Source organism: Ursus arctos, unplaced genomic scaffold (assembly GCF_023065955.2).
Source record: "Ursus arctos isolate Adak ecotype North America unplaced genomic scaffold, UrsArc2.0 scaffold_24, whole genome shotgun sequence".
Taxonomy (NCBI): domain Eukaryota; kingdom Metazoa; phylum Chordata; class Mammalia; order Carnivora; family Ursidae; genus Ursus; species Ursus arctos.
The window spans coordinates 38,741,351-38,766,384 of NW_026622919.1; the positions used below are offsets into that span (position 1 = coordinate 38,741,351).

The following is a 25,034-nucleotide window of genomic DNA, read 5'->3' on the forward strand; positions in this document are numbered from 1 at the left end:
GGCTCAGGGCGTGATCCCGGCGTTATGGGATCGAGCCCCACATCAGGCTCCTCGGCTGGGAGCCTGCCTCTTCCTCTCTCACTCCCCCTGCTTGTGTTCCCTCTCTCGCTGGCTGTCTCTATCTCTGTCAAATAAACAAATAAAATCTTTAAAAAAAAAAAAAAAAAAAAAAAGAAATCCAAACGGGGATTATCAACGGGAGCTACACTAGCAGGGAACTGTTATTTGTACATCCTGCAAGAGAGCTTGGAGAAAAAGCAAATCATCTTGCTGGAACTCCAGATAGCAAGAGAAATTCTGTGCGCATCCATTTACTCCCCTAGTACGGTTACGCGTGAAGGGACTGGCCCACTATGTCACCCAAACATAGTTTTTTTTTTTTTTTTTTAGAAAAACCGGTTTATTAAGATGCTAACTATAACATGTGTCCGTGAGCATGTGAATCCTTTGTTTCCATTTTATAATCTTTTTTTTTTAATGTTTTTTTATTATATTATGTTAGTCACCATACAGTACATCCCCGGTTTCCGATGTACAGTTCGATGGTTCATTACTTGCGTATAACACCCAGTGCACCATGCAATACGTGCCCTCCTTACTACCCATCACCGGCCTAGCCCATTCCCCCACCCCCTCCCCTCTGAGGCCCTCAGTTTGTTTCCCAGAGTCCATAGTCTCTCATGCTTCATTTCTAACAAAGACAGGAGGGTCTCCAAAAATGTAGTGGTTTACGACTTAAGATGTATACAAAATAATTTATGGAGCTTAAAAAAATACACATGTCCAAGCCCTACTCCACACCTACAGATTCTAAAACTCCAGGGGTGGGGAAAAGGCACCTATATTCTTTGAAAGTACCTCAGGTGAAAGTGATGGGCACCCCCGATTAAGAACCACTGTGACAACAGTCCATGCAAGTCCTACGGAAAATATATGTGCAACAAATATAATTATCTTAAGGTATGAGGCTCAGGAAAGAAGTTACTGGGAAAGTGTAAGGTCCATATAGCAAAGAAACAGGCCCCCTTGGGACAAGTCAAGCCCAAGAAAAGTTAAGTATGCTTATATGGTTCGAAGAGGGAAAAAAAACCCAGCCACATCTGAGAAAGCTCAAATTGATCTTCAAATGTTAAAAGCTACTTTCAGATACCAAAAGGGCCACAAAACTAGCCACAGAATTTCAGGAAGCTGTCATGGTGAAACTAATTTTTTTTTTAACTCAGGGCTCCAATCTGGTGCTTGATAGATCCCAGAAAAACTGCCTTCTCTGAAGAGTCCCCTGTGGAAACAGCTCACGTGTGCAGCAAGAAGAGCCAGTGGCAGGAGCATACAGCCGTGGACCCCTCCAAGGCAGCCCTATCCCATACACCCTTCCGTGTTGCTGGAAACGATCTTCATCTGTACTGTCCATTACTGTAACCACCAGCCACAAGTGGCTCCTGAGCACCTGAAACGTGGCTGCATGGAACCAAGGAACTGAACTTTTAGTTTTATTTAGTTTTACTTAATTTGAAGTTAAATCGCCCCACCTGACTAGAGTCTACTACGCTGGAGAGCGTAGCTCTACGGGGTCACTGTCTCTTTTCTACCTTGTCAAGAAGTCACTTCAAAGTTTAAAACTATGACAAAGAGGAGCCCTCAGCGCTGCAAGACACAGCATATACAATGCCATCTCAGTCACAAAGTCCCCCTCCATAAATACATGAGGCGGGGCCAATGACCACGTCCATCTGTTCAGAACCAAGTCTTTACAGTTTCAAGGCAGAAAAATGTCCAACCAACAGAGAAATCTAAAAAAGTAAATAAAGGGCCAGATGGGTGCAATACACAGACATTAGTCTGATTTCCCTAACATTTAAAAATGCCTCATAAATGACATGTTCCATTAAATAATACTGCAAGAAAAATTTTTGGTTTCCATTTGGACTTAAAACTGAAAACACTTATAACCCAGAACTATCATTCCGTTCATATGAAAAATACAGAAGTTGTGTTCTCTTACTTCTCCCTATCACATGTGTATCTTCCAAAGAATTTCGAAGAAATCTCCCTCTATGCATTCCTAAATAAAGACCTCTAGTGTTCTTTAGAGAACTTATAAAGCAGTACAAGTGCATTATTTCAGCGGATTCTCAAAATTGCCACAGGCAGTCAAGACAGGCGTTAGTCTTTTCTGCCCTACAGAAAGGAAGGAAGGCTCAGTGAAGTCAAGCGGATAAGCCAGATGTCAGAGGGCACTCACTCTCCTCCCAGTCCTGCGCCCTCATACACACAACCTGTGAGCAATCAGTGACAGGGGGAAGTCGTTCCTCACGCAAGGGGCACCTCCACAGAGAAGGCACAGACAATAGAAGAGGACTTCTAAAGTGGAGACTTCTTTAGCAGTGGTGTGAGAAATTATGTAAGATTAATGATCAAAATATTTCATGTCAGAAGTTGTCAATCATTTTAGTTCTGGTACTATTTTCTGCTTTGCTCACAAATATATGTGCTGCCTCAAATAATTCCTCCCAAAACCGATGTGTGTCTATAAACAGAGAAAGACCTATAGGTAAAGCAAATGTGGCAAAGGTTAACTAGTAGATGTAAGTGAAGGATTTACAGGTGTTCACTGTACTATTTCTTGCAACTTTTCTTTAAGTTTGAAATTTTCAATATACAAAGTTTCAAAGAAAAGAAAAAAATACCTGCTGTCTTTGTCCGTTCTTTCATTTATGAGAGGAATCCATCGGCTTGTTACCTAAAAAGAAAATTAAGAAGAGCTAAGCCACAATGAGGATCTTATCTGAAAACTCTAAATTGAGGATCAATTTTAAAAGTGCCCCCATTGAAATTTAACGAGATACAGTGAAAAAAGTCACACGCTCATACCTTATCAATAGAATGCTTGTTGTTAACAGCATAAACTATGCAGATGACGTTAGCCTACAAGAAAAAATTAAGAAATTAATGGTATTTTTAAACAACACAAATGTAAACAGTAGCATTGAATTACCAGCTAGTTAACATATTTGGGCCAAAGGAAGAATAAAATTTGAAACCTAAAAAAACCCCCACATTTAGCATGCCTCTAAGAGGAAGAAGTTCCTAAGGACTTACTGCAAAAATACATACTCAAAGGCAGCAGTTAACAACAGAGAACTGAAAAGACCTAAGTGAGAAAATAAAAAGACAGACTCACAAAATCATCACTGTTTTCCCACCAAAAAGACCTACAGCTATTTCTTTAACTCACCTGTGATATCTCTTGATGAAGCTGTTCATCACTCTGTTCTGCTTCTACAAATAACAAAGTCAAAAAATGTTCATTATTTTATATTTATTTTAAACATTTTCATAAAAGCTAATGGCCGAGCTGACATGTACGCGGCACGCATCCAACACCCCCCATCGCTCATGTGATTTACACAGCGTAGAGCCAGATGAGGTGCCTAAGACAAGGGCAAGCCAGGGAAAGGAGAGAGCTGGACTACGATAAGGGAGCTGGCTGGCACTGGCAGACAAGTCTACCAGAGGATAAGTCAGGCACCAAGAGCAGAAGGCATTGTGTGATAAATCTAGGCCAGCATCTGACCCAGAGTTGAGAAGGGTCAGGCCAAAGAGATCAGAAACCCAAGCTAGAAGACTAGGTGCTGTGGTCAGAAGCCCAGACAAAGAGTCCATCCACACAGGGTCAGAAGGCCAGGTGAGAATCGGGGCAATACAAGCTTAAGAGCTTGTACCTCAAGACAGCAGGCCCCAGAAACAAAACCCAAGCATGGGAGTGAAGAGTCAAGAATTCCCTTTCTAGCACATATCTCTGGCCGGAATGGGTCTCAAATGGTGGATGTGCGTATAACCCCACAGTGCAGGGGATGTGCATGGTCATAGCTATGATGAAAAAGCAAACAAATGAACGGGGTGCTTGGGTGGCACAGTCAGTTTAGCATCCAACTTTGGATTTCGGCTCAGGTCACGATATCAGGGTCAGGAGATCGAGCCCTGCGTTGAGCTCTGCACTCAGCGAGGAGTCTGCTTGAGATTCTCTTCCTCTCTTTTTTTTTTTTTTTTAAGATTTTATTTATTTATTTGACAGAGATAGAGACAGCCAGGGAGAGAGGGAACACAAGCAGGGGGAGTGGGAGAGGAAGAAGCAGGCTCATAGTGGAGGAGCCTGATGTGGGGCTCGATCCCATAACGCCGGGATCACGCCCTGAGCCGAAGGCAGACGCTTAACCGCTGTGCCACCCAGGCGCCCCCTCTCCCTCTCCTTCTGCCCCTCTGGCTTGTGCGCTCGCTCACTCTCTCTCAAATAAATAAATATATCTTTTTTTAAAAAAAGCATACAAATGAAGAGGAAAGCAATAACCGACATATTAATTTAGATCACCTTGTGTTAAATATTTTCCCCCAGAACGCCTGTTATTTCTGACATACAAACTAATACCATAAACGAGTACAATGGTATTTTAATTTATGTTAAATAACTGGCCATATTTCAAGTATCTTTTCTTATGTTGAGTAATCAATGGGTAATGGCTTCAATTCCAATGCTGAAAAAGAGTAATTTTGTAAACGAAGCAGGTTATAAGGCTGACTGCCCCAGAAAGTGTCCAACCCCCTCAGCTTCTGGTATAGTGCTGTCTAGCAGCTGGGTGAGCAAGCCGTGTATGTCATTTTTAATGTTCTGGTAGTCACATTAAAAAAAGTCAAAAGGATGGGGTGCGTGGGTGGCTCAAGAGTCTGACTCTTGATTCTGGCTCAGGTCATGATCTCAGGGTTGTGGGATCGAGCCCCATGTCAGGTTCTGCACTAGGTGCGGAGCCTGCTTAAGATTCTCTCTCCCCCTCTCCCTGTGCCCCTTCCCCTCAAAAAGTAAAAAAGGAACAGGTAAAAGTACATTTTTATTTAACCCAAGATATTTAATATTTAATAAAATATTAAAATTTCAACATGTACGCAACACAAGAATTATTAATGAGATTTACATTCTTTTTCTCACACCAAGTCTTCTAATTCCACCTGTATTTTATACTTACAGCACACTTCAGCTTAGACTAGCCAGGTTTTAAGTGTTCATAGTCCTATGTATCAGACTGCACAGTCTAATATTTTATTTTTAGAATATGTGGAACACCAGCTTAGGAAAACAAAGTATTACCAATGGAGTTATGCCATTCTTACAAATAGATTTTATTTTTTAGAGCAGTTTTAAACGCATAGCAGAACAGAGTGGAAGGTACAGAGACTTCCCATATACCTCCCACCCCCACATAGCTTCCCACATTATGAATATCCCCCATCAGAGTGTATATCTGTCACAACCGACTCCCAGCGTGGGGCTCAAACTCACAACCCCAAGATCAAGAGTCACATTCTCTACCGACTGAACCAGCCAGGCACCCCCCCCTTTTTTAAAAGAAGTCTCAGAACACAGCAAAATAATTTAGTGATTAAAAAGTAAGTCCTAAGGGGCGCCTGGGTGGCACAGCAGTTAGGCGCCTGCCTTCGGCTCAGGGCGTGATCCCGGTGTTCTGGGATCGAGCCCCACATCAGGCTCCTCTGCTGTGAGTCTGTTTCTTCCTCTCCCACTCCCTCTGCTTGTGTTCCCTCTCTCGCTGGCTGTCTCCATCTCTGTCGAATAAATAAATAAAAAAAACTTAAAAAAAAAAAAAAAAAGTAAGTCCTAGGGGCGCCTGGGTGGTTCAGTTGGTTAAGCATCTGCCTTCAGCTTAGGTCATGATCCCAGAGTCCTGGGATGGAGCCCCACTTCAGGCTCTCTGCTCAGGGGGGAGCCTGCTTCTCCCTCTGCCTGCCACTCCCTCTCTCTCTCCCTCTGGCTGTCAAATAAATAAATAAAATCTTTGAAAGAAAAAAAATGTAAGTACTAGTGGGTAGAAAAATTTTAAATTATTAAAAGCAATACAAATGTGCTTTTATTATCATATAAAGTAAGCAAGCTGACGACTGTTTTAACTATTATTTGGGGGAGGGGACAAACGCTGATAAATTAAAGAACAAATTTAGAACTCAACAAATTCTCAAATTCAGAACTCTTTCTACATCATCAGAGCATTCCTGAATGCCTGATAACAAAATTAATCCAGAACTTATCTCTGCAAACATGCCAAGTCAAGGAGGGTAATGATTTATCTACTATTTGTCATTTACCATCACTCTTTCCTTTCATTATTATGGAATCCAACTTAGTAAATCTGGGACAAGAACTACAAGACAGAGGCTTTATATGCGGTATGGGGTGGGGGCTGGCAGGGAGATATAAATGAGACGAGAATAGTACATGATTATTTATTGCTAGAGAAAAAGGAACACCTATTCTGGAATATATTTTAAAGCTCAGTATGTATACCTTTTTTGAGGACTATTAAATTAACCTGCAGCTTCACCCACAAGAGGATATTCATTACCTGAGTAATCTACGATGTGTGTTGGAACTCTCTCAGGGGTGACATCAGCTGGAATGGTAATTTCTTCTGCCCGGGGAGGAACCTTCATTTGCAAACAAGTATAGAAAAGAAAAAAAAAAAAAAAAAACAAAAAACTTTGGATATTATCAATCAAACCTGTTAACAGATCATGTAAATTCATCTATATATTAGCCCCTTCCACCCATACCTACCCTTTCAAGATTTATTACACTTTTAAATGCTTATTTTTGTGCTTGAGCCCACAACCCTAAGATCAAGACCTGAGCTGACCTGCTCACCAACTGAGTCATCCAGGCGCCCCAATAAACACTTCTTTTTAAAAAGTATGCACATTTCTACTTGTGTGGGCACAGGACATATGAAGGGTACTTCAGATCTAATGCAGCCTAAAACAGTACTTAATTTGGTGTTTCAAACATCTGATTTTTAAAAGGCTGTTTTTATTCCATTTTGTTGACTGCTTAAGATACTCTACAAATGAGGAGCTATGTTAATCGAAAGCAATTCTCAAATAAAACAATACATTACCAAAATTAATTTCTTCTAGAAGATAACTGATTGGCTATATAAGCCTTGTTTAATGAGTGCATTTTTTTTAGAAAGACTGTATGATTTTTTAAACCAATTAAAAACCTCTTATCCATACCCAAGAGGACTATGCTAAAATGACAATTCTAAACTCAGTTAAACGATCGTAGAAAACTTTTAGGTATTATACTCCAAGTGATCATACGATAATATACTTCATTTCACAAATTAAGCAATTACTTATTTCAGTATCTTATTTAAGAGGGAAAAAAAAGCAAAAGAAACAATGAACGATCATGTGGCACTTGGAATTGTTTGAAAACACTACCATATAATGTACCAAATTCCTGTCTGAACAATGAAATTATACAGATATTCCTAACTAAACAAGATTAAGGAAAGGGGAAATGCAAACTGTGGGGCTAATAATACCAACTATGTGAAGAGAATAAATAGTGTTCATCCCATTTGCATCAGTCCCATTCCCCAAAACAAAATTCTAACTATACATAAGACCTTAGCCAACAGTCCCTCATTCTGGAACACAAATATATTGCCAGTAATCATAAAACCACCTTACTTTTGGTGGTACTCTACTATAATTAAGTTTACCTCATTTGAGACACAAAACAATCCTTTGAGGTAGGCAGAGGCTTGTAAAATGACGCAGTGGATAATATTAAAGGTTCTCAAATACGTGGTCAGAAACCTAGGGGTTCTAATGCCTCAAAGACTGGGGAGTGTCAGATGGAAGGCAGGTGGGGAGCCAGCCAGACTTTTCAAGCCCTTACTTCAACTAAAGGAATACTCACCTGTTTTATATTTTGGGGTTATGAATAACATTTTATTTTTAAGAAAGGATTAACAGCTTAGATGATCTTAACATCCCTTCCAGCTCCCATTTTACAGATGAGACAACTAAGGCACAGAGATGATAAATGTCTAGCCAAGATCAAAAGGAGGAAAGGCAAAGGACTTAGGTGAACTCAGATCTGGTGTGATTCTTGCTCCTGCACAACATTTCAGGGATGTCTCGCATAAACTAATATGAGCCCTTTTAAAGTCACAACTGTCAGAAAGGAAACACATGCCAAAAAAGTGCAGAATTTATCTCACTTTAACTCAATTTTGATAAATTTAAAAGATTTTAAATACAGAAAAGACATAAAACTGTTTACCTCTTCTGGGAATTCTTCACTGACCAGAGACATAATCAGTGATGTCTTCCCAACTCTAGCTGTGAAAACAAACATCATTATTTCAGTAATAAAATGCTTAAGTTCTTCGTAAGCTCAAATTCAGCAACCACACAGCAGAGCTGGTCATTCATTAGCCAAAATCAGAGGCATCCAAATCACCCAGTTTTAGTACAGCGCTTAAAGTATCTTTTTTTTCTGCTTAGAAAAGTTATGCATGCCCATTGCTTAAAACGAAAAAATTACCAAAATATATAAAAGTAAAAATCTTCTTTCACATCCCTCTTTATCAGTTTAGTATATGTAGTCTCCCAGATTTTTTCTTTGCTTATATTATTATAACAATTCACCACACAGTCTACCAGTATAATCACGGCATTCCTACTATTTTACAGTCTTCTCTTATCATTTAAGTATGTACTTGGGCGGTATTCCATGTCCATACGTAACAATTTCCTGGGAGGGGTGAAGGGGCAGTTATTATGTAATGGACACAGAGTTTTTATTGGGGATAATGGAAGAGTTTTAGATAGAAAAAGTCCTGATGATTACACAACACTGTGAATGTATTTAATGCCCCTTAACCGTACCCTCAAAAATGGTTAAAATGTCAAATCATACATCTTATATATTTTATCACAATTTTTAAAAATAGCAACAGGAAATCCATTTTATATTAGCATGAAAAACCTTTTACATTATTTTTTGACAGTTGTAGAAGAATCCAACATAAGACATGTCCTAATTTATTAATGCAGTCTCCTAACAATGAGCTCTGTTCAAGCTTTTGCCTTTATAAACAGTGCTGCAATGAATATTTTTCCAGGACAAATTCCTAGAAGTGAACTCAGGTTAGCATGCATAATCTTCTTTATTTTTAATAAATATTGTTAAATCACCTCTAAAAAGGGACAAACTAATTTACATCCTCACCAACAGAAGATCAGTGTGTCTGCTTTGGACATCCTTACATTCTTTCTTTTTTAGGGTATCATATGGAAAAGCTTAGTAAGAGCAAAAGTAACTTTCCTCTTATATTTTCTAACCTAGCAAGATTTTTAATGCACACACTTAAAAATCTTCATTTTCATTCGGAAATTTCATTTCTATTCCCATCACTTTCTGATCATATACATTCAACCGCATCAGCCAAATCTTTTTGTGATTCTAGACGAAAACAATCCACCTGCCTATTACTGTCTGCCATAACAGCAAACTGGTTTCCAAAGGTAAAGCCAAAATATGAGAGAACTGGAAAATTCTGAAGTGAAGAAAAGCCACATTCCTTTTTTTTTTTTTTTTTAAAGATTCTATTTATTTATTCTACAGAGATAGAGACAGCCAGCGAGAGAGGGAACACAAGCAGGGGGAGTGGGAGAGGAAGAAGCAGGCTCATAGCGGAGGAGCCTGATGTGGGGCTCGATCCCGTAACGCCGGGATCACGCCCTGAGCCGAAGGCAGGCGCTTAACCGCTGTGCCACCCAGGCGCCCCACACATTCTTTTTAAATGACTAAAAGAAAGGGTGACTAAAAGCACAAGTCAAGGGGCGCCTGGGTGGCTCAATCGTTAAGTGTCTGCCTTCGGCTCAGGGCGTGATCCCAGGGTCCTGGGATCAAGCCCCGCACCAGGCTCCCTGCTCCGCTGGAAGCCTGCTTCTTCCTCTCCCACTCCCCCTGCTTGTGTTCCCTCTCTCGCTGGCTGCCTCTCTCTCTGTCAAATAAATAAATAAAATCTTAAAAAAAAAAAAACACCACAAGTCTCTGGAAAAATGATGAATGGCTGGGAAAAAGAGTACTGGTAAAAACAACCTAGAGGGTGTGCTGCAAACAAGTCGAGTGTTGCTAGTGGAGGCTCAGAGTAGACCATCTGACAGGTATCTTCTAGCTCCGATTTCTGACTATAAGATAACACCTCTCTGAGTTCCAACCATGTCAGTGGACCCAGAGCCCATCATCACAGAACTGCTAGAATCCGGTTATCAATGTCAGCTTATCCAGCCCCTGCACACATTTTCAGATGAAGAACCTGGGACCCAGAAACAGTGACTTCTCAAGATCTCACTAAAAACTCACTTGCAGACTTAAGAGAATAACCCATCTTCTGATGGCTAAGCCAGTGTTCTATCTCTTTCCTATGACATACTTTAGAAAAATATGAAGACATGGGAGGCCTGGGTGGCTCAGTCTGTTAGATGTCTGCCTTTGGCTCAGGTCATGCATGATCCCAGGGTCCTGGGATCGAGACCCACATCGGGCTCCCTACTCAGTGGGGAGCCTGCTTCTTCTCCCTGTCCCTCGGCCTGCTGCTCCCTCTGCTTGTGCTCTCTCTCTCACTCACTCTCTCTCTCAAATAAATGCAATCTTTTTTAAGAATTTATTTATTTATTTTACAGAGAGAGAGAGAGAAAGAGAGTTCACAAGCAGGGGGAGCAGCAGGCAGAGGGAAAGGGATAAACAGACTCCCCGCTGAGCAGAGAGCCTGACGCGGGGCTTGATCCCAGGACCCCTGGAATCATGACCTGTGCGGAAGGCAGACACTTAACCGACTAGCCACCCAGGTGCCCCTCAAATAAATAAAATCTTAAAAAAAATATATATATATATATATATATGTATGTATGTATATGTATATATATGTGTATATACATATATGTGTATATACATATATACACACACACATATATATATTAAGACAATAATACAGAGAAGGAATGATAGCCCCTAAAGTCAGCAAGCACTACATACACAAATACTATATAAATTATTTAAAATATTCACTGATTCACTGGTGACTAATCTAGCAGCTCTGGTTCCACTTTTCTTTTTTTTAACTTATTTTGAGAAAGTATCAGACTTACAGAAACACTGCAAAAATAGTACAAAGGAGTCATAACTATTCTTCAACCAAATCCCTCAAATGTTAACATTATACCACATTTGTATTATCATTCATTTCCTCTCCCTCCCCCTCCCCTCTATATTTTTAAAGCCATTTAAGTTGTAGACATGATGCCCTTAAGCACCTTAGTATGTATTTCCTAAAAACAAGATCATTCTCTTCCATAACCATGTTGCACTCTCAAGATCAGGAAATTAACACTAACGTAGTGCAGTTATCTACTCTGTTGACCTTATTTCACATCTCACCATTTGACCCATCACCACATTTTATGGAAAAGAAAAATCTTTTTCTTCCCCCAGGATCAAATGCTGCATTTGGTCATCATGTCTCCTTTGTCTTTAGTCTGGAAGAGTTCCTCAATTGTTTTTATCTTTCATGGCCTCAGCATTAAAAACAAAACAAAACAAAACAAAACAAGTCATTTACTTTGTAGATTATCTCTCAATTGGGTTTGTATGATGTTACCTAATAATTAATTTCAGGTTTTGCATTCTGGGCAGGAATGCTCCAGAACTGATACTGTATCCCTCACGGTGCATCACAGCAGCAGGGAGATGATGTCAATTTGTCCCATTACTGGTGATGTTAACTATCATCACTTGGAGGAGGTGGTGTCTGCAGGTTATTATCATTCCCTTTGTAATGGATAAGTATCTTGTGAGAAGATAAGTTGAGACTATGCAAACATTCTGTTTCTCGTAAACTTTCACTTACTGGTTTTAGCAGCCATTCATGATTCTTGTCCTGTGTTGCTATAGTGGTTGCTACATGGTGATGTTTCTATTTCTACCAATCCTTCTACCTTACTTTGCATTCTACTTTAAGGAAAAACTCTCTTCTGATTCATATCAGCATGGTCTCATGGATTCCTACATTATTCTACGTGTTATAATCCACTACTGTCATTATTTGGAGACTCGAATTGTTCCATTTTACTTCGAAAAATAACATTTATGCAGGTATAAATCAGCATTACTATATGACTTCATTTTATAAATAAATATGTATCCACACTGGGAAAAAAACCCAGAACGATCTATACACCAACAGCAGTCATCTCTGAAGTAAATGTAATTTTAACTTTGTGTTTTTGTACTTTCGCATATTTTCCCAATTTTCTACAACAAATATAAACAATTTTTGCTACTAGAAAATGTTAACAAGTACTACTTTAAAAGTCACTATTTGGGGGCACCTGGGTGGCTCAGTCAGTTAAGCGTCTGCCTTCAGCTCAGGTCATGATCCCAGGGTCCTGGGATCGAGTCCCTCATCGGGCTCCCTGCTCAGCCGGGAGTCTGCTTCTCTCTCTATCCCACCCCCTGCTTGTGCTCCTGTTTTTTCTTTCTCTCTCTCTTTCTCTCCCTCTCTCAAAAATAAATAAATAAAATATTTTTTAAAAATTAAAAAAAAAGTCACTATTTGGTAGTAAAAACTGGCATGTTCTAAATTTATAGATGGCAGGGCACCTGGGTGGCTCAGTCAGTTAGGTATCCAACTCTTGATCTCAGCTCAGGTCTTGATCTCAGGGTTGTGAGTTCAAGCCCTGCATTGGGCTCCACAATGGGCATGGAGCCTACTTAAAAAAATTTTTTTTTACAGATGGCAATTAAAATTTACCGAAAGATTGGCATGTTAAATGCATTCTTTCATCTCTTCAACAAATAATTCTCGAGCACTTATCTATATACCAGGCCCTATTCCAGGGGCTGGGGATACCCCTGATCAAGGCACTAGGTCTTCCCTATTTTTACATTCATGGAGATTATATTCCAACAGATTTATGAGATTTTCACCAATAAAGAACATTCTTTCTACACACCAGAACAAAAAGTAAAACTTCAAAAAGTGGTCATCCTTGACTTACCCTTCCTCTGTACTGAGCATTCGAGCTCTGTCAAATTTTCCTTTGAAATTTTTAATATTAATTCCTTCCTCTCTGTTCCCACCTTTCTGTAATTCTGGTACCTCCACTGAAAGACTTCCCAGTCCCAACTTTCTAGCCCCTCCTCTAGCCTCTCCTCTTCTTAAAATCCATCAGCAATACAAATGCCAATCCATCTCTCTTAGACATCTTTTCATTTTCTAATTTGTCTGATCGAAAGCCTGGACTCTCAATTATCTATCACATGAAGGTGAAATATTCTACTGGCCTTTGAAAATCATGCATAATTTAATCCCGCCTCATCTTTCTAATCTCATTTCCCACTATTCCCACATACACGATTTGCTCAACTAAGGCCATTCTGCTCTGTGTAAGCACAAACAGGCTATGATGGATCTTGCCTCCTCACATGGTTTTCTTCATCTAAAACATCATTCCCTCTCTCTCCTCTGCTTTCCCAAATGTTAACCATCTCTCAAGGACAGCACAAATTCTACCTCATCCCTAAAGACATCCCAGGGCTACTGTAGCCCTCCCTTTCCTTCTTCGAACCACTTCTGTGCCACATAACTTGCTTTCACCTTGCCCAAGCACAACAGCATTGCTATTGTTTCAGCCCTGCCATTTAGGAAATTAAGTTCTACCTCATGGAGCTTCTGGAATATCCCATTCAAAGTTTTTCTTAGCAGCAACTTAAGAGCTATGAACAGCAGGGTAACTTCTGAGGGGAAAAATAAATTCTAAAATTACTCTGCTCAATTTGTCTTTAGTAGAAAATAATGAATGTTGAAATTTCCAATAATATTAAAGGAGGGTGTGATATAATAAAGAATCCATCTGGTCTTCATCCCCACCCAGTTCCTGGCACAGAGCTTCAAAATCCCTTGGAAGTTCCTGTGCCATAGGAGTGTCTTTTGGTCTCTTTCAACATACCTGAGTTTATTCTCATGAGATGACCCATTAGGGAGAAGGGAGGGCCTAGATAGCTTCAGGATGGGGACTGGTTGTCAGAAAAACCAACCATGTGATTAGTGGGTTGGAACTTTCAGCCCCACCCCAAAACCTAGCAGCTGGTTGGGCGGAGGGCAGAGGGAGCCCAGCGATGGAGTTCAATCACATGGTCAATGATTTAATCAATCATGCCTGCATAATGAACCCCATATAAAAACTCTGGACATTAAAGCTCAGGGGAGCTTCCTAGTTGGTGAACATAATGATGAACCAGGAAGGTGGCCCACTCTGACGCCATGGGGACAGATGCTCCTGGGCTCAGGACCCTTCAAGACTGGGGACCCCACTTGCAGTTGGTGTCTTAAGTAAGGGTAATCTTATTGGGGACCTTGCACTTTAACTTGTAGGATCTGATGCTAACTCAGGGTAGTTAGTGTCAAAATTGAAATGAATTATAGAACACTCAGTGTCAGAAAATTGTCAGAATGAAAAGGGCATGACAGTTTTGTATTTATAAAAAGTAGTGATGGCTCAAAAAACTGAGAAACACTGTAATAGACCTTCTATCCAAGAGGACGAGTTCCACTCTGGCCTATTTGCCCACGTCTGGATCAAACTAGGAAAAAAAAAACCACTGGAAGATCATACAGAGAGTATTAACTTATACTTTTATATGACCTATCTTCCTTGTGCAGACTCCTATTAATTCATTTGCTAAGTATTTACTTGATTGTCTTCCAAGTACAAAGTTTAAATTTACATTCTCTATTTTAGGGATTATATGGAAAATGTATTAAACAAGATAGATAAAATTGCTATGAAAGAGGTACGGATCAAGTGCTATGCTCAATCACTCTTGAGAAAAGGGAAAGGGGACAGGGAAGGGTGGGAAGAGAAAGGGATATTTTCTGCTTTAAACATAGCAGAAAATCAAAAAGCTCTTAAAAAAAAAGCTTATAGTTTGGTCTCAGGGAGGGAAAACAGAGTAATCAGGTAAGACATGTACGTTCTTAAGAGAGTACTGTGCAGGGGCGCCTGGGTGGCTCAGTTGTTAGGCGTCTGCCTTTGGCTCAGGGCATGATCCCGGAGTCCTGGGATCGAGCCCCACATCGGGCTCCTCTGCTAGGAGCCTGCTTCTTCCTCTCCCACTCCCCCTGCCTGTGTTCCCTCTCTTGCTGGCTCTCTCTCTCTCTGTCAAATAAATAAATAAATAAATAAATAAATAAATAAATAAAAAGAGAGTACTGTGCGTGTGTAACACCTTGGCAAACATCCAGCATATCACCAGCGATCTCCTGAAGGACTTCCTAGACCTCCTTGTGAAAACTTTACTTTTCCTACCAGCTACTAAGGGTCTCTGGAAAGACTAAGGAACAAGAGTTTCATTATCACCCACAGGAAATTCCACAAGGGCAGACAATGTGTCTTTCTCCCTCACTACTGAATCTTAGCTCCTAGCAAATGCTCTTAGTAAATGCAGCTTATGGCTTAGCGATTAAGAGCACAGATTTGAAATTTAGGAAAGTGGCTGGTTACTTTTGAGAGAAGGAGAAGGAAATACAAAGAGCTTCAACTGATTGGTAATGTTTTCTTTATTAGGCTAGATGATGGGTATTTGTTTTATTATTCTTTATACCTTTGATATAAATATGTCACCAAAAAAAAAAAAAAAAAAAGGGAAAAAATAATACAGGCTTTGGAATTAGCCAAGACTGGATGGAAATCTTAGTCCCAAGGCTTACTAGCTGTGTTTCCTCAGGCAAGTCGTCAAGCCTCAGTTTATTCATCTATATAAAGCTGAACAGCTGCAGCTGAATTGGTAAGAGGATTGATTAAGATGACAGATCCGTAATGCTCAGCACAATACCTGGCAAACATTAAATACACAAATGGTAGTTATCATGATGATGATCACAGCTTAAATTAAAGGAGTTAAGTGAGCACTAGAATGGGCGAGAAAACTTGGATTTGGGAATCAGCTTTCTAATTAGCAGTATAACCTTGAATTGTCACTGACTCTCTCTGGGTCTCAATTTTCTCATCAGTTAAAAAAGAAAAAAAAGGACTAGAGGCTATCAGTGCTTATACTCTATGATTAATCTACACTACCATGTAGCATACCTTAGAAGACCGGCATGTAAACAGATGAAAAAGTGCACATTACGTGGACCTTACAGGAACGTACCTTAGAGAATCCCAGCAATGGCAGACAGATCCCCAAACTGTATCTGTTATCTATTTTAATTGTGTATGGGAAAGTGATTTGTCAGGAACAGTCATCTATAAGAACAAAGAGGGACTCACCAGGGCAATATGGGGTCCAAAAATTTCTAGAACTTGCTGACTTTATAATCAGCATTTCATAACTTTTTTCCTTAAATAATTCCTTTCATCATCGCCTTGTTTAGGGTCCCAGAAATCCCAAACCTTCAGCTAGCTCAAGGTAGCATTCATCTCAAAATCACAGCAGTCCGTTCTAATTCCACAGGATTATGCACAATGGAGGCAAACGAACCAAGTCACTGCTTGGTTCATTTCAGCATCAGAAAACCTAGAACTTGGACCTCCTGCCTGTTTTTCACTCTTGGCACCTGAGGCTGCTGCAGAGCAAGAAGAGTGCATTTGGGAAAGTGCCCTAACAAAGCTCCCTGCAAGGAGTGGTGATGTCTGATTTAAGGCAACACACAGCAGAGCTGCCTGAGGCTCACCGGACAGCAGGACGCCTCTGCTGTGAAGGCCAATCAAGTCCACCAGGCCCTGTTATAGCCATTATTTTAGTAAGCAGTAAAACTCCCAGGTACTTAAAACAATAAACCTTTTAGGAGATCCTGTGTACAATTCCTGTGACCTCTGAACTTCTGGGTCTTTCTCACTAGAGTAGAGAGGTCTTTTTCCCTAGTGTCTCCAAAATCCCACAACTACCGTCAACACAGCTGTTCCCAGAAACGGTTCCATTTCTGCAGAGCTCTCCTGGACATCTTACACATCTCTACATTCTTATCCCTGATCAACTACGTTAAGAATGGGAAAAATGAATCAGATGATCAGTAACTCAAATGCGCCTTGGTATCCAAAAGGAAAACAAGGCTCACTCGTGCTTGGTTCGTGAGAAATCTGCCTGCCTTAATGCCCTTCAGATTCCTCTCACAATTCCCTTCTTAGAATTATCTTTTTAAAATTCGGCTTGTAACCCACCACTCCAAAGTCCTCACCAGTTTCAGAAGAAACCTACCCACCTTTCAATCCACAGCTGGAAACATTAAACAAAAATGATCAAAAGGAAGTCACACACCAACGTTAAAAGGCCTGTTAGTTTCCAAGAAAGGTGAAGACTTCCTGCTCCTTAATCACAACCATGAAGGCCTTCAACAGGTGTTCCAAGTTGCCTTTAAAGTCCCCTCCCTCACCATAACCCTTCCAGGTCATTCGTTCTTCATCTCTCTGCTTAAAACTCATGACAACACCCCCTTTCCTGGCCATTGTCCCTTTCTGCTTTTCCCATGGACCCCTTAGATTCCCAGGAATGTTTTCAGAAGGGAAAGGCCAACATTCTGAGGAAATTCCGATTTCTTCACAGCTGGGTTCAACAAGGTAGCTCTGCCCCCCCCCCCCCCCCGGTGCAGCAGCAGGCTCCCACCCAAGTACAAGCCTGCCACCAAGTCTATTCCAACAGGACAGGCCCCAGGGCCAGACAAGGAAACCCCTTGGCAGGAGAAAGGGCACTGTAAACACGACGACAGTTAAAGAGCTTTACTTATGCTTAATGATACAGACAGTTAGTGACACCAAAAGTGGGACTCATTCAATTTATTTATATGGATACTACCACTGAGAGTGTGGTACTTTTATTTATTCACTCATTCGTATTCTGCCTCACCTGTTATAAAATCTGAGGCTGCAATAAATACTTCCATCTAGTTTCTGAAGTAATTGTACAGCAGGCCTTTTAAAAATCAAAGAACAGGGACGCCTGGGTGGCACAGCGGTTAAGCGTCTGCCTTCGGCTCAGGGCGTGATCCTGGCGTTATGGGATCGAGCCCCACATCAGGCTCCTCTGCTATGAGCCTGCTTCTTCCTCTCCCACTCCCCCTGCTTGTGTTCCCTCTCTCGCTGGCTGTCTCTATCTCTGTCAAGTAAATAAATAAAATCTTTAAAAAAAAAAAAAATCAAAGAACAGGAATCTCTTCCACATAAAAATCCAAGAATGATTTCCTCTTTTTAAAAAAGTTCAAAATTAGAGCAAGAGAGACAGATTACAGTGAACGCGGGAGAAAATGAGCACATTTTCATTAGTATCCTTTTGGGTTTCCTTTCGGAAGAGCAGTAAGATGATGGCTATTTTAATAAACGACTGGCAGATGTGATTCAGTTAAGAAGTGCTTCAGTGAATCTAAACTAGAGCTTTTTTCTTCCTTTAAGGCCTAACCACCAAACACTGAGTGAGACTCGAAGAAGCAGGGAAGCAGCAGGTTTAAAATTACAACAGGCCACTAATTTTAGCCTAATTTTAATTGAGAAATAAAGGAGTACCTTAAAAACAAGGAAAACATTTTAGAATACTAAATTTTAAAAACTATTTAAATAAGCCTACAATTCAAAAGGCCCCCCCGACAATGGCAGATTTGAGTATAAACACTACATATTTTCAACTGCCCCGAAAAATAATTTCCATAAAGGAACAAACTTCCCTAATTACTCTACCAATTAAAACTTACATTTAATATAAATACCATATAAAATATACTTACATAATTTTATAACAGTAAGTATAAATTTAATAAATTAAAATACGTAAAAATATAATTTAAAAATATCTAACGTAAGTATTAATATGGAGGACAAAAAATTGTTAGGGTCTCTACTCTACTCATTTAAGGGTCTCTACTTCCTCTATTTTGCCTGAGAAACACTGAAGTAATCTATAAAAACAAAAGGCACGTTCACCATTATCCCCAAAGAGGGAAGGCCTTCTGATAGTTCAACATAACATGCCACAGTGCTGTCTGAGACTCCACGCTTCCAAGTAGGTCATCCACGGGAAACAATTCATTACTATACAACAAATTACCTGATGTATCCAGGCTAAAAATTTCTTTGTCTTTTCATCACATCTTTTGAACATCTAGTTCTAAATGACAGCAAATTCCTAATATTCATGAAGCAGAAGTAACATTTTTTGGTTCTAATTACCATCCTACCAGCCATATTGGCTGTTCTTCTTGATAACAAACACCCCGCGTTTCAAGTTGTAAAGGGACCTACTCCTCATTTTTATCTGCTGCTTCTTATGAAGCCTTGTTGGCTCTCCCTAAATTACGTAATTAGAATATACAGGGATGAGGAGGGTGACTATGGAGTTACAATTTTTTAATGGGCAACTTTAGCAATTGGGGCAATAGCTGCGTACCGTGCCAAAGGAAAATTTCATTGACCATATGCAGACTATATGGGCAGAAGAACAAATGTTATACAGTCTCTCCCTCTCCTCTGAACTGGATAAACCCTAGTGGCCGGTACCAGAGGAACAAAAGACAGGTCTTAATACACATGTGAGAAGGATATCGAATAGCCTCCCGCGAAACAGAAGAGACTCTAGACGATGCTTCAACATTCTTGGTCACAAACTATCACCCAGGTACTGAACACAGAATAACTGAAACTGGAGGAGTTTAATCTTCAAATATCACTTAACAAAGACCAGAATGGAAAGCAATATGGCTTTAAGGGATTGCAGAAAGGCTTTTTCCTAATGTAAATGCTAGCTTATTACTGAAGTTTCTTTCTTATTCCTATCTTATGCCTGAAGAATCTTTCCCAATCCCACTAAGATGACCTCTGGTGTTTCAAGGAGAACTGAGCTCTTTTGGCAAGGAATATAACTGCTGGCGGCCAAGACCTGGAATAGATGTGACACCACTGTTAGAAGTCACTGGTCTACTTAATTACCAGAACACAGGAGTCTCCCAGGAAAAACCAAGCTAAAGACCTCGAACAAGACACTGGACAAACACTGCCCTCAAATGCTAACAATAACCACACATCAGATTGGATTTAAGAAAGGAGAATGGTCAAATGTTTATGACTAAGAGGAGTGGTTTGGAAAACAAGGAAAGACTAAATAAATGGAACTAACTTGAACTCATTAATTCTTTCAAAAACTATGGATGACCTGGGGCACCCAGGTGGCTCAGTGGGTTAAGTGTCCCACTCTTGATTTCGGCTCAGGTCATGATCTCAGGGTCGTGAGATCAAGCCCCGCATCCAGCTCTGCACTGAGCATGGAGCCTGCTTGGGATTCTCTCTCTCCCTCTCCCTCTGCCTCTGCACTGGGGATCTAGCTTAACTACGAACAACTACTGTTGACCAGATGCCTTACTGATGACATAGTCTATTAATACATAATTTGTATGTTATACGTATTATATACTGTATTCTTACAATAAAGTAAGCTGGAGAAAAGAAAGTGTTATTAAGAAAATCAGAAGGAAAATACATTCACAATACTGTACTGTAAAAAATCCCCATATAAATGAACCCACAGAGTTCAAACCCATGTTGTTCAAGGGTCAACTGTATCTGAGTGCCTACTTTGTGCCAGGCCTACTCTAGGCACTGGGGATATAGCAATGAACACCACAAAGCCTCTGCCCTCATGAAGCTTACTTTCTAGCCCAAAAAACAAGGGAACAAATATGCAGGGAAGAACTGCCCGAGTCAGGGACTTCTTGCTGAGAAAGCAGAAGGGAGCAGTACAAGAGTGAAGCAAGGGCCAGACTGTGACAAACTTTGCAGGCCTGTATTAAAAAGTTTGGACTTTATTCTAAGTCAAAATAGAAGTCATCAAAGAATTTTAAAAATGGGTAACAGGATCTGAGATATTTTTTAAAGATGACTCTGCCTGCTACATAGAGAACAGACAATTAGAAGCAGGAAGACCAGTTAAGAAGAGATACTACAAAAGGCTAGGCCACAGCCAATCGAAGCCTGAGCTAGTTTGAACTTCAGTGATTAATCAGTTAGATATCAATATGTCTTACTCAATAGTAATAGCGACCAGATTCATTTAAAAAGAGGATAACGGTTCCATTTTCTTAATGATTTTGACGAGTAAAAACAAACATATCTCAATTTAAAAACAAGACTTAACTAAAACTAAATCTTGTGTACTTTTAATGTAGCTACATGGTTTAGATAAAAGGCCATTAATGTTCATGCTAATTTTATTGCAACAAGGACATTTGTTAAGCATAGTAATGCAAATCTAGTTAAATACAAATTCTGGCCAAAGAATCTGACCATGAAAAATCATAACCTGAAAGACTAAGTTTTGTGTGGTTGCTATTTTTAATGATTTAAACAATTTTGTTTAAAGAATGGCAACTGACTTTTAACGTGGCCTGAATGGTCCTCATTATGCTCAATATTATTAAGATAAGGTGCAGATAAAACACTTGGCTTTCTCTGCAAATAAATACCTTAAAATTTATAGACAATCTAACTTGTTTGATCTGAGAACTAAAGAGACAGTAAGCGATTAGGTAGCATTTAAGCCTGGATGGATCAGAATCCAGACTCTGGATGGGCCAAGAGAAGATCCATTTCACCTCCAGAGTACAGCATAGGTTTGGCCAACAGAATGTTGAAACCATTCACAACTTTTTGGGAGCTTCAATGAATGAAGCTGCTGCTGTGTGGTTCAGGGACAGTAACAGCAATAAAACGTACTGAAGTGATAGAGAGAAGGAACAGACTTCACAACAATACCACAGATGATGCTCCCTTTTTCTTTCTTTTGTTTTTTTTTTTTTTCGCTTTTTCCATTCTCCTTAACCATCTTAAAATGACAACTAAATTACTACCACTTTTACCTTAAAAAGTAGGTTTCCCGATAAATCCATGTGTTAGACCAATTTATTTTAATTTATTTATTTGTTAAAAAAGCCTTGGTCACATTTATGTTTACCCAGCATTTAAAGTTGTACGGCTAGCTAGGCTAATAGCTGTCAAATATTTACATTAAATCTTGCAATGCTTCAAACATTTTCCCCCCCAAAATACCAGCTTTTAATTTAACTAATTAAAATTACATATTTCATGTTAAGTATAATTCTCATATTTTTAAATGTGAAAAAAATTATCTTTATGGTAACTGGCCTAAAGTTTTTGGTACACATCTTTTCAAGAAAAATGTCTTCCTTAAAAACTAAGCCTTCCTTTTAGGTTAGGTTCTCCCTGTGATCAAAAACTCATGCATGCACACTTTTCTCAACTCTCCTATTTGCTTTCACATCTGCAGAACATGGTTTTTATTTTTATTTTTTTTTCATAATAATATTTTTATTATATTATGTTAGTCACCATACAGTACATCCCTGGTTTTTGATGCAAAGTTCGATGATTCATTAGTTGCGTATAACATCCAGTGCACCATGCAATACGTGCCCTCCTTACTACCCATCACCGGCCTATCCCATTCCCACACCCCCCTCCCCTCTGAAGCCCTCAGTTTGTTTCTCAGAGTCCATAGTCTCTCATGCTTCGGTTTTTATTTTTCTAACAAATTTTGAGTTCTTTTATGTATTTCTAAATAATACTGTTAACATTTTAATTTAAATGCCCTAAGGCTGAACAATATATCTTACATATATATATATAGCATTTCTATTTAGATGTTTTACAGACTAATTACATGTAATTGCTTATTATATTCAAAAGTAAAACAAAAACATAGGATTTTTGCTTTTAGAAAATTAGTATTACAATTACTGTACTATAAAACTATTATACGACACAGTTAAGGACAGCTTTTTAAGTGGCTCATCTACTCACTTTCCCTACCTTATTCCAAATGCATCAGGTATGAATCATATGTTAAGTAACACCTTCCTGAACTTTGTCAAGGAAATCCATGCAAAATACAGATGAAGATATAGTTATAAATAAAGACTAAAATTCACAACTGCAAACCAAAAAATAAACTGTGTCAGGCCAAGCTTACTTCCAAATTCTCATTCTAAAGACTTCTCCAAACAGCAGGTGAACAGAGATTTCAATGAATATCAAAGAACACTACAGAAGAGGGTAAAAATGTATTAGCCTTCTTCCTTGGGAGTGCATCACAGTGACCTAGAGGGGCTACTCGAGGATGAAATGGGGTTTGAAACAGAATGCTTCGAAACATCAATGACAGAGCATTAACTAATGTACAAGCAATTCAGTCCTCCCAGCCCACTTTCCTATTTTAGTCCTACCAAATGAGTCATGTAACTAGCCAAGTGATATCAAGAAGTCCCTGTTGTTTTGTTCCCAAGTCAGTGACCAGAAGGCATTTCTCCTTTATTACATCTTCAAAGGGTGAAATCTAAGAATTTCTAGGGGGTCTTATATGCATGTGTCAGTTTGGGTCTCCTGTGTGCCTGTTATTTATAAATTAATTACCAAGCAGCTATGGAATAAATAATGCTTGTGGGGGGGATTAGGCTTTTTGGTGACAATAATTCTCTCAACTAAAGGACCCTCCCCAGATAATTATGCATTCATTGAGCACTTGTATAACTTGAAGTTGAGAGTAAATTTTTGAGGAAATATCGAGGGTATCAGGAGTTATTTCAATGCAAAGTGCAACTAACGCCAAAAACGCTCCACACCTTGAAGTAAATGGCTAGAGGGTGGGAAGACTGCGAGCACCAAAAAAAAAAAAAAAAAAAAAAAAAAAAAAAGGCAGAACCCTGACCTTGCCGGCAAGTCGAACAGTTCTGCACCCCTCCCCCTAGCTTCCCCGGGAGCAGGTTCACGCCATCCCAATTGGTCAGTCGGCCTGTTCCAGCACCTGCCTGGCAGTGACAAGCGAATCTCCACGGAAGACAAGAGGGTCTGAAAAGGAAGCGGCCTCGGAAACGCTTTGAGGCCCAGGAGGAAAGGATTCCAGCGGAAAAGGAGGAGATGAGGCCGGCGGTCAGAGGCTCATGGGGAAAAGGCTTGCGAGGACGACTGGGGGTCAGGGGCGGGAGGTGTTAGGAGGGCCCAGGTGAGGTGAGAGGCTGAGGGCCGCCTGCGGGCCGCGGGAAGGGGAGAGCTACGGGGCTGGGAGGCCCGAGGGCGCGGAGCGGGGCGAGCAGGCCCGGGACGGCAGGGGATGCGGTGGCCCTGGCGCGCGGACTCACGTTCTCCCACCAGCAGGATCCGCACGTCTTTCTTCATGTCGGCGGCTCGCAGGGGCCGGGCTCGGCCCGCACGCATGGAGCGGACACCTCTCGCCGGGAGCGCCCACCCCGCGGCGCCGCTCTCCCCGCGCTGCCGGCACCGCCTGCCAGCCTCCCCCGCCGCCCCGCCCGATCCTCGGCTGGGGCCCGCCGCGCCGCCTCCTCGGCTGCTTCCCCGCTCGGGAGCCGGGACAGCTCCAGCTCCGCCTCCTCCGGCTCCGCGGGCGGCAGCGGCGGCGGGGCCGACGGGGCGCCGCGAGGGACAAGCGCTTTCGGAACGCGAACGCTTTCTGGGCCTGAGCGGCGCCCCCCGCGTCCAGCTGGCCGCAGCGCAGGGCAGTGGAGCCTCGCCCACCCTCCTCCCTGCCCCGGGGGCCGCGGATACGCCCGCGGCTGGAAATTTGAGTGGCAGATCCGCTAGTCTGACCCTATTTATTTTGCAGAATTGGGGCAGGAGAAGGTACTTGTCCAAGGTCACATAGCTAGTTTGGCAGTGACTCAGGACGGGAATATTAGCACCAGACTATAATCTCCAGGAGGGCAGCGCCCTGCCTACCTGGTTTTCAGTAGCATCCATATTTCATTGGACGTAGCCTTCAGAAAATGCTTGATTGACGAAGGGGTGACTGGCTCCCGGGATAGAGCCTTTTTCACTACCCAAAGCCACCAACCCTTGCTACTTTTTGTCTGCGATGCTTACAAAATACAGTGCTAAATAATGACATTCTTTTTTACCTTGTCCTTGTAAACAGATCCATTTCTTTGTAGCAAACTAAATGACTTTCCACTGCCCTAAGCCAAACTTAGTTTCTAAACCAAACTAAGCCACTTCCTTGGTTTCTTTTGAGCAGGTCTTCTGATACTTACCTTTAGTTAGGCTTACTGAACATAATGCTAGACACGTAGATGACACTGGATAATAAACTATTACTCATTTTTCTAAAG

The 25,034-nt window shown here is 40.7% G+C and overlaps 1 protein-coding gene across 9 annotated transcripts in view; it reads right to left on the bottom strand.

Annotated features, from left to right (window-relative positions):
- Positions 1–24,262, bottom strand: part of RHOT1 (ras homolog family member T1) — a 57,904-nt gene extending 33,642 nt beyond the window's left edge. For 3 of the 9 annotated variants that reach the window (XR_008961227.1, XM_057317934.1, XM_044390707.3), the window contains exons 1-6: positions 24,051–24,257; positions 8,135–8,193; positions 6,408–6,489; positions 3,236–3,279; positions 2,872–2,925; positions 2,688–2,740 (exon numbers count right to left, since the gene is read on the bottom strand). Coding sequence is in view for 8 of the 9 variants with exons in the window: in XM_057317934.1 (XP_057173917.1) it covers positions 2,688–2,740; positions 2,872–2,925; positions 3,236–3,279; positions 6,408–6,489; positions 8,135–8,193; positions 24,051–24,126 (368 nt within the window). In the remaining variant the exon portion in view is untranslated. Of the gene's footprint in view, positions 1–2,687; positions 2,741–2,871; positions 2,926–3,235; positions 3,280–6,407; positions 6,490–8,134; positions 8,194–22,885; positions 22,957–24,050 lie in introns of all 9 variants that reach the window. The other 6 variants (XM_057317932.1, XM_044390705.3, XM_026517642.4 and 3 more) reach the window with 6 other exon arrangements.
- Positions 24,263–25,034: the final 772 nt, after the last annotated feature.